This window comes from Rhamphochromis sp. 'chilingali' (genome assembly GCF_963969265.1).
Source record: "Rhamphochromis sp. 'chilingali' genome assembly, chromosome: 1".
NCBI lineage: Eukaryota > Metazoa > Chordata > Actinopteri > Cichliformes > Cichlidae > Rhamphochromis > Rhamphochromis sp. 'chilingali'.
The window spans coordinates 32,234,129-32,244,961 of NC_137929.1; the positions used below are offsets into that span (position 1 = coordinate 32,234,129).

General features: G+C 39.5%; 1 protein-coding gene across 1 annotated transcript; it reads right to left on the reverse strand.

Annotated features, from left to right (window-relative positions):
* Positions 1-395: 395 nt before the first annotated feature.
* LOC308407786 (uncharacterized protein) lies at positions 396-10,046 on the reverse strand. Its single transcript, XM_080899640.1, has 7 exons — positions 10,021-10,046; positions 8,014-8,130; positions 7,676-7,821; positions 7,066-7,198; positions 1,214-1,321; positions 987-1,132; positions 396-658 (listed from the first exon to the last, which is right to left on the reverse strand). Exons 2-7 carry the CDS (start codon positions 8,126-8,128, stop codon positions 518-520), a joined length of 789 nt encoding a protein of 262 aa, XP_080755766.1. The 5' UTR covers positions 8,129-8,130; positions 10,021-10,046; the 3' UTR covers positions 396-517.
* Positions 10,047-10,833: the final 787 nt, after the last annotated feature.

Here is a 10,833-nt window from a genome sequence, read left to right on the forward strand (position 1 = left end):
AATTTCAAGAATTTCGACGACAGTTTCCAGGAGTGTGGGCTATTTTATTTGAAATTTGTTAAATGAGTTTTGTCTTTGAAGTGTTCAGAAATGGTGGAAGATTTCAAGGAATGTAGTACAACAATCCTTCATATAGTGGGTGGATATGAATAGTCTTTATTTTAGCACAAGTTAAACTCAACTTAGACACAATTGGTATAAGAGTAAGCATGTTAAATGATATCGTTTGTATTGGACAAGGTTAAAAAAAATACATATATATTTCCTGATGATATACATCAGTATGCTAACAAAACTCAAAACATCTGATGTTAAAAATGTAATCTAAAGTTTAAAAAAAAAAAACAGACTTTATTCTATAAATCAATTACATATTGCAGAGCATGAACCGCACAAGACAAAATTTTCTATTTTCACCTCGTGCTGCAGAAACAGAAGTAATATTTTCCTATGCGTTTCATCATTGTAAAATTGTAATTAATAACTTTGTCATATTCACAGCTCAAATGGCTGCATCTTATTCACGGAACACCTGCGTGGTGACCACCGTCGAGGTGGCAGGGTGCTGGTTTTCCCTGATCTTCAGCTCACGATTCATCTGGCACCAAACACACGGGTAACACCAAAGTATCTTGCAGCAGTCATCACAGCACGAGCCCTGCAGGACAGAGAACAGGAAGAGGAAGAAGAGGAGAGAGTAACGGGATCGATCAGCAGAGTTAATGTTGTAACTCGTGTAATTAAATGGAATTTAGATCGTTTTTATTTATATGACACTGTAATTATATTTACATACAAATACTTAAAGTATAGGTGCACTAGAGAAAGAAGAGGGTAACAAGTTGGGTTTTTACAGGAATACAAAAAAATATGATACTAAGTAATTTACTGAAGTCAAATAAAATAGTTTTCACTCTTCATTTTAGTTTTTAGTTTAATTTTAGCTAGCTACAATAACTTTATCCATCCTCCACTCTCACACTTACAGGAATGTTGTAGCGCGCTCTGACGGACTTGCGAAGTAAGCAGGACACCACGCAGAAAACGTCCAGCAGTGGCATGCCACAGCACCATCCATGTTTACTGGCTGTCTGACACTGCATGCAGGGGAAACACCAATATGCACAGCAACCTCGAAGAAAAATATATACAAGTGAAATATCTGTGTTCATATACATCACTGCTGTTCATAGAGTTTGCTGGGTTAACTTACAGGTGCCCACATCAGCACAGCAATCACAGAGGCCGGTGCTCCAGTTCCCCAGGTGTTGATTACCGCCCATGACTGTCATCACCTGTGTGGGCTGCTGGTAGGCCATTCCTGAAGAAAATAGACAGAAAAAACAAGAGCCACGTAGAGAAAGGTTAAAGGGGTCATAGCTCATCTGTAAGGAGAAACCCAATCCAGACTATGAACTAATTTGAAGATAATCAGCTGCAAACACCCTTCTGTTGCAGACATCTATACATCCCGATCACAAGAGACTCCCCCCATCCTGCATCTCACCTTTTCGACCTGCTTCAGAGAAAGACTGGTTTGAACATAACTATCTGCAGTGTTGCTTCTGTAACATGTTCAGCGGAGTATTACTCCTGCGTTTAAGGCCCTACAGCGGTCTTTTTGGCACAGAAATTGCACGTGACCGTTTAAAAACCACAGAACTGTTTTTTCAAACTGCATTTCCAAAACATCTTAAACGTTTTTTCCTTTCTTGAAAAAACACACAGTTTGCTTTTGTAGTGGAAAATTTGTGTTTCCACTCATTTAACCTCTGTGTACTATTGGTATGTAGTTGTTTCTTTCCTATAGAAAGACTCAGTGGGCATAGATGGGAAAACAGCCACTTTTGAGTCCCTACTGTCAGCCTGGTGCCTACGTAGCTGTGGGAAGAAAACCAGCGGAAGAAAACTACCAAGCAAAGATTGTATTCATGCAGCAGGTATAAAGGAGCTGTAATTGTTTGTTTCATCATTAACACTGGTCTAAAAAAAAACCAAGTTCAGTCTACGTTTACCAGGGCAAAAAAAATCAAGCTTTAACATGAACCTACCTATCCCAGCTGAAACGAGAGTTCCAGAGAAGCTGATTTTTTTTTTTTTTTACTTAATTTGGTTTTCCCAAAACATTTGTCGCACTGAAGTTGGGATTCCCCCCCACACCATTTTCATGCTTATACAAAAAAAACCTGCAGGTTTTCTTGTGTTCGAGCAAATGACTGAAAAGAGTGTCCAACATATGAGAGCAGTCATCGCTGAAAGCTCAGCTGATAAAGAACCCCAAGTAAAAGGTTTTGTTTTGTTTTTTTAAACAGAGAATGAAGATGGGGGTAGACTGATCACAAGGACAGAAAGTATGCGCTGGTTAATGCAGAAGGAAAAAGTGGCAGGAGGACATCATAATCCACAGAATCCTCATAACCTCATGAGGCAGTTCCTGTTTTGATCCCTCACTGGTACCTCGGACACCAGTATCACGATTAAAACAGTCCACAACACAACACTCAACTGGGCCAAGTTACACAAGGTGTACTAAGTAAATACCGCCAGACAGAAATACGAAGCACGGTTAAAAAGCACACAAAAGCACTTCAAAGAGCAGAGTTACAGATTAACTCGTGTTACAGATTAACTCACCGACAACTTGCTATTCAGGAGCCGCCACAGACAAACTGGAAATAAACGAGTGAATATTTGGTCTTTAGAGATGTATTTCTTTTGCGTTTTATGTGTCTGCTGACACTTTGTTTTAGACAAAAAAAAAAAAAAGACCTGGAGTTTACCTGGTGACGGTACGACGCAGAGGAACGATCCAGGTGTCTGCGCTGATCCGTGTTCGTAATTCCGCAGACGTTGAACTGTTGGGTGGTGAGGGCCGGCTTGAAACACGTGATCAATGACGCTTGATTCAACACGTTACTGCTCCATATCTGATTCAAGGGTTTCTAAGGGATTGAGTTTTGATGGGATTTGTGCTTTTGGTGGGGATTTTGTGCGAGAGATGAGTCTCAGTATTTGCGACTTAATGAGAGGCATGGAGAGTTGTGCTCCAATTCGAGAGAATTGTGTTCTAGGTTGGAAAAATTGTGCTTATAGGTTGGGAGAATTGTGCTCTAGGTTGGGAGAATTATGCTCCAGGTCGGGGGAATTGTCTCCTAGGTTGGGAGAATTGTGCTCTAGGTCGGGGGAACTTGTGTTTTAGGTTGGGCCAATTGTGCTCTTGGTTGGGAGAATTATGCTCCAGGTCGGGAGAATTGTCTCCTAGGTTGGGAGAATTGTGTTCTAGGTCGGGACAACTTGTGCTCTGGGTTGGGAGAATTATGCTCCAGGTCGGGGGATTTGTCTCCTCAGTGAATGGTTTTGCTATAAGTCTGAATAGTTTTAGAGATTGTGCTACAGGAATCACAGTTAGGGTTTAAGCATTCAGAAAAAACTGTAACATCCTTCATTATTCACTAGACAGAAGTCCTGTGAGGAAGAAGTGTCAGAGCCGGCTTGAAAACAAATCCACTCAGCTCCTGCAAGCATTACACCCTCGGACAAACTGCTGGCAGCACAGCCTCACTGGTGTGAAACCACGATGTCATACCCAAACGCGTGGCTGAATCGATTCAGTGACAGCGCGGTGCGCGCTCTCATTGACATGAAGAATTTCCTCCACTGGCTGAGCAGCAGAGTTTTCTGCACCTGCGGGCAAATTCTGTATTCGGTCACGACCAGGCTTCCACCTCTGACTATGACCATTCAGCTGCCTGGGATCACTTTCACGTTACAGAGAGATGGCCAAGTTCGAAGGATCACCGTTGACCTGCCCCCTGTGTGAAGGATGAACGCAAAGACGCATGGAGTTGGACGTCCAAGCATTATCCGTGTGCTCGGTTTAAAAAGAAGAGTTACTCACGAGAATTTGTCTGTTAAGTTTCAGAGTTTTCATAAAGTGATGACACAGATTAAAAATATACTCTCAACTGTAAGAAGGACATCTTTATTTATTATAGCACACACGCAGAAAACGTGTGCGTTATTGCAGAGAGTATATAACGCGAGGTGGAAATAGCGGATAAGATGCATTGTGATTGACATGTGATGCTCATGTATATGCTGGTGATCGTCAATAAAGCTTCTCTCTCTTGCGAATGAGTTCAAGTGAGAAAATGGATTGTGGCTATTGTGTGTTTATTTCCTCCACAGTTGTCCTCGGAGCAGTCTAGATATTCGCGCCAGAATTCCTGCGTATTTTCACCTCTGCTAACAGGTTATGGGCGCAGAGTAGCTAAGACTGCCTAGAGAAAGTGAAGTGTTTTGCTGCCCTGAGAAATGCTGGTGAGCCATTGAGCGAGGGGCAATGTGTAGCACTGGTTCGCAAGAAGTGCCAGGATCATGTCACACAAAGTGAATTTGCAATGACTTTTGCCGAATTCATTGGGAAACTATGGAGCTACGAGAGCACTGAGAGAGTGGGCGCCAGCACATCAGAGAACAGCGTGCACGACCGGCTTCAAAACCCGCGTGTGAAAATACAAACGAGCGAGTAGCCAGGAACACGAACATGTGTGTTCCCTTTAGTGCACAACTGTGTAATCCAGATGCGGACTAAAGGGACACAAGGCTAGAAGGTGGCGGAGCGAGCAGTGGCAGAGCGAGTGTTAAAGCCACTGCTGGCTCTGATACTTTGTGGCTATGTGTGAGCGCACGAAGGTCTCCTAGGTTGGGAGAATTGTGTTCTAGGTCGGGACAACTTGTGCTCTAGGGTTGGGAGAATTATGCTCAGTATTTGCGACTTAATGAGAGGCATGGAGCCAAAGAGGAAGAGAGGACGTGCTAATGTTCCTAAATAAACACCAGGTCATCAGCGATTCTTCCTCCGGGTCTAAAATGTGCATAAGAAATACACTGTTCATATAGTTACAGTTGTAATTGTGTAAGTTGCAGTGTATTATATATAAACGTACCTGTCCACTGGTTAAATACACAATTACTAGGAGGCAGGGACCTCTCAGCACAAGCATACTCCCAGCCAGACATGGGCAACAACGCGTTACTTGTAACCCGTTACTTGTAACGCGTTACTATATTCTGATTATTTTTTTCAAGTAAGGAGTAAAGTAAGGGATTACTATTGCAAAATCGGTAATTAGATTGCCATTACTTTCCTGTAGTAACCCTGCGTTACTGCGTTACTAAAACCGTGATTTTTGTGCGAGAATGTCTCATGACAGTGACTTAAGCGAGTGTGACGACAACAGCTGTGTGCAGATCAACAATGGATAATGGAGAGAGTATGAGCGTGCAGCGTTTAAAGCGTGGAAGTACTGACCTTACTTTGAGTTTGATTCCATAAAAAGTGACAAAAACATTAGCGTCCATCATGCGTGGGAAGAAAACTTCTTTTTACAGCGAAAAAAACCCCTAAACTTCCAAGCAAGCACCGAGTGCACAATGACGTAACGGGAAACTCTCAGAGAAACTCGCGGATTCTTCAACTGACCGCGGCACACCTGCACCAGGGTAAACCTCCGCCTACCGCAGTCCTGCTTTACAGGTGAAAATAGAGCAACAGGACCTCTAGTCTTTGACTTTATTTATTTTCTGCTGTGTTTTACTGGCATCTATTTGAAAGAGTGAGTGTAAACACAAAAAATATTTTATTTTATGTGCTGGAATGTGCAGAAAATAGGTTTAAATGTTAAACTAATTTATTTAAGTCAGAGAATGTTGCATATAATTAAATTTTTGCTTGATGCATAAAGTTAAAAGATTAAAACTGATAAAACAAGTTTAAAAAAAGAGACTTTTCCATTTGATTACATTTTGTATTATGGATTATGCAGAAAAAGTCGAATTGGGCTGAAAGATCTATCGCTTTATCACCTCTTCAGGTTGTAAATCGTGTTTTTTAAAAGTAACTAAGTAACTAAGTAATTAATTACTTTTGAAAATAAGTAATCAGTAAAGTAACGGGATTACTTTTTTGGGGAAGTAATCAGTAATTAGTTACTGATTACTTTTTTCAAGTAACTTGACCAACACTGCTCCCAGCGCATTATAAGATTGTATTGTACATTATTATTTAGAGTGTTTTTTTGATTTTTTTTAGTTATTAATAAAAAAAAACATCAAGTAACAAGCAAACTGAGAACACGCCATGGTGCAGGTTTAAATATTAATCAGACATAACATAATTTCTTCAACCCCCGAAAAAAAAATACATGTTCAAAACTCAGACAGAAGCTGTCACATGATAGCAAACAAAAACTGTCAATTCAATTCAGTTCGAAAACTATTATATCAATGGAGTCTTAGTTTCGGGGGATGATTTGTAGCGAGGAGTACAGTTACTCGGACGGTTGTCAAGCAGCACATATATGTCACAGCGATCCCAACACCCATCCTGTTTCTGTGAAAAACTGTAAGTATGATTCAATCAGCTCTGCTCTGTGTTACAAGTCAGGTTCGAGCAGAAAACAAATAATCCAGTTCATTGCAAATAAAGATGCTGTTAATAATAAAACTGATAGTGTGATAACCATCATTTGTCATGTAGCCTTGACATGTAGCCGGAAAGTAAAACAGTACTCACTGACGAGCAGGTTAATTATTAATTTGTAGCACGTCACTTATGTATCATTTGTAGGGAGTGGAGCCTGCTGGGGCCAAACATTGCCCAAGTGCTGCTTCTGTGCATGATCTGACACGACTCTGTGTTTTAAGGATCTGTGAATGTGAATCAGTTGGTTTTTGCATATGCACCAAGTCTTTATATAATTTATTTTCATACAGGTTAAATTGAACTTGAAAAGTTTAGAATAACAACAAGCATGTTAAATGACACAGATTTTATTGGACAGAGTTAAAAGGTTTTCCAGATGATAAATAACCAGTATGCTAACGGAACTCAGATTTTCTCATTTTGAAATATAATCTAGAACTATAAAATCCAAGCTTAAATTAAAATAAAAGACAAATTGCTGAGGACAAAACTGTGTGGTGCTGAAAAATTAATACTGTTTGAAAAGGTAACTGTCATATTCACTCAACACACAACAAAAACGGTTGCATCTTATCCACGGACGACCTGCGTGGTGACCACCGTCGAGGCAGCAGGGTGCTGGTTTTCCCTGATCTTCAGCTCACGATTCATCTGGCACCAGACACAGTGATAACACCAAAATATTTTGCAGCAGTCATCACAGCACGAGCCCTGCAGGACAGGAAAATTGAAGGGGGGGAAGAGAGGTTCTCATGTATTTAGAATTTTTAACAGCAGTCTTCTAGACGCACAGCTGAATGGTGAAGGTCAAGCAGCTTGATAAAGTCTGCTTCCTATTCAGTTGTCACCTTGTCTCTAAATCAAGATCAGAGCCGTAATGGAAATTTTACATCGACCATAGAGATCCTAAATGAGGAGGAGGAAAGGAGTTGCACTCAGCAGGACAATATAAGAATATAGGATTTAATTCATGTTATGTGGCTAAAAAATGCATAAAACAGAAGTTTAAAAACATGTTGGGGTGAAGTAATAATGAATTGCACTCCATAGATTGTATGACAATACAACCAACTGACCTGTCCCTCTCTGTCATGTTTGCACCTTTTGTTTTTGTTGGCTTTGTACATACAGGTAGTCAGCTTAATTTAAGCTAAATACAATAACCTTATCCTCCACTCGCATACTTACAGGGATGTTGTAGTGCTCTCTGACAGACTTGCGAAGTAAGCAGGACACCACACAGCAACAGTCCAGGAGTGGCATACCGCAGCACCATCCATGTTTACTGGCTGTCTGACACTGCATGCAGGGGAAACACCAATATCCAAAGCAACCTTGAAGAAAATGTGCCATATCTGTATGAATTTACCCCAGTTTTTAATAAATTCTACTTTAACAATCTCTTGCATAACCTCTGTTTTATATCCTGGCTTCAGACACTCTGATACCTAACTGCAACCAAAGTCTGAGGAGGTGGTTGATGCAGAAATCCCTGCTGTTTGTAGCTGTTTGCTGGGTTCACTTACAGGTGTTCATATCAGAGCAGCAGTCACAGATGCCCGTGCTCCACTCCCCAGCCTTTTGACTCATTGCAGTGGTGGTGACCACCACCTGGGGGTTGGACTGGTTGTAGAAATTCATGCCTGAAGAAACAAGTGAAAAAAGGACACATAAGCCAAAGACACAACATGAAAAAAATTGACAGCACTGGGTTAGATTAAATGATAATGGGTTTAAGTGTTAGGATCTTTGACACAACACTTGTGTGTACACTTTTCGAAAGTTATATATTTTATATTTTTTAAGAAGACATTTCTTAAAAATGTTTTATGTAATGAAACTGTTTCCATACATAAAACAGTTTTATCATAGCATGTTTTCAGATCGCACACACAGCCTGTAAATATAAAATTACTGAGTATTGATGATTCAATATGTATTTATTATATTAATGTGTATACATAAAAAATGAAAAACAACATTTACAGCATGAAGGTCAAAGAAATTCTGTTTAGTCCGTGCCCATCTTGCAATTATACATAAATGACAAATATATGTATCATAGATTAAGTATTTTATCTTTACTCATGAAAACTCGTGACACATTTTCCATTTTTCTTTTTGAAAAATGCAGAACAGAAACACAGCATAAACACTGTCCACTGGCTGGAGGCTTGAGTACTACATTTGAGTCAGACTCCTGCCTGTCACACAGCCAAACCAGACAGCCTGTAATCTAGAACATTTATAAGCACCTCTATAAAAGCAAAGGTTCTTAGTTTGTTGGTCTGGAGTATCTGGGTGTGCACGTGTGTGTTACAGGTTTTATCTTTCACTTTTGATCCAGTTCTCACGTCAGGAACATCACTGTCAGCACTCTTAAAGCAGTTTTATAAACAGATGAAGCATTTCTCATAACACAGGCTCATCTGGGTCAAAGCTATTTTCCCCCACCTTTTCTTTTCCTTCCTGAATTTTCTATGTGTGACTGACCAAAGTGCTTCGACCACATATACAGTGCTTTTAATGCTACAGTCCTGAAAACACTATATCTTTCTGGGACTATTGTGCAGAGTTGTGTTTGTACCGATACTCAGACCACTGCTTCATCTATAATCTGTGTTTTGCTTTCAGCCTGTATTTTCATATTTTCTAAAGTCATAGTTTCCTTTTTTGTCTGTAAATAGATCGCAAGTAGATCCATCCATGTTTGGGGTCAGCCATATGCTTCCAATGCCAATTCTTTCATGTGAACGTGCTTGTTCCTGGATGGATAAACCGTAAATTAATTTATTGAGTTGATAACCTACTTTGTCTGTCTATCTTAGCCTAATTGCACATGTTGCGAGAACTGAAGCTGTAAATAAAGGATATTCCGGTCGACCTTTGTCCATAGTAAACAGTCTTGGCAAGATGGCTTTATTGCACCTATATAATGCAGTACAGCGACATTACGGGAGCTCTTGCAATAAAATAAAATGTAAAAAAAAGCAAACAAAAACACATTACATACACTCAAACACACAATCAATTTTACCTATATTTTACCCGAATTACACTATAATATTTAGCTACACATACTTAGCAGTACATATACTTTTATTTCAGATAAAATGTATGGAAATTTCATCTATTTCTAAAGATATTACACTCTTAATTGTGGGCCATATTATAAAATTATAAAAGACTTCTGTTTTAAATATATTAGCAATAATAATTCCATAACATATTAAACCTAAACTTCCCTAGCTAACATTAATCTACTTGCAGTCTAATGCAAGTCTAATCGAGTCTAACAGTCCTTAAAATTCATTAATTTCAAAGAATAACCTGCTAAACTCCCGTCTTATAACCTCCCTGTGCTGACAGTGATTATAATAATTAGATATCCAGATTTTTGTGCTATTTTTCTTAAGGCAGTATGAAGTACACGTAGACCCCATGTGCTGCAAATATTCCTTTGACTAGCTTACATGTCACAAAGACTGCTTAAATGCTTTAAGATGTTCATTAGTATCGAAAGTTTTCCTTACCTTTTCTCTGTTTCTGTGAGCTCTGAATAAAGTAGGAGCAAGTCCGACCTATTAATGTACATTGCAATGGGAGTGGTCAAGTGTGGGTTGAATGCTCTTCACAGTTCTGCAGTTCCGGTTTTCAAGGAATGAAAACCATTCCTGCAGAGGGTGACACATGTTTACTGCCCACATGCTTCCAGTCCAGTGTAAATGTGCACTAATAAAACACTCATGGCCAAAGACGTTCACTTCCAATAAAACGAGAGTTAGAAGTTAGAGATATGAGCCATGCCAAGTTTAATGCAGTTCATAGTGTATGCTTATTATTACTTTATGAAAATCTTCTTGTTTTAAATTATTTGACTTGTACGCCAAATAGTTTGTGGTCTTCTAGTTCAAGTTCAAGTTTATTTATATATAATACTTTTAAAACAACAACTGTTGACCAAAGTACTGTACAATAAAAATAGTCAAGGCAGAAGACATAAAAAATAGGATAAAGTTAGAAGGGAATAGAATCATAGAATGATAAGATAGTAAAAACTATAGTAACAGACTCATAGTGATATAAAAGCCAAAGAATAAAAATGGGTCTTTAGACAGGTTTTAAAAGTATCCAGTGTTGGGGAGGCCCTGATATGGAGAGGCAAAGTGTTCCACAATTTAGGAGCAGTCACCGCAAATGCCCGGTCTTCTCTGTGTTTTAATCTGGACCTTGGGACAACTAGGAGCATTTTGTCCGCAGACCTCAAAGATCTTGCAGGAGTATACCAGGTTAGGAGATCAGAAAGATGTGCAGGAGCTGGTCCATGCTGCGTCTTAAAAACAAGT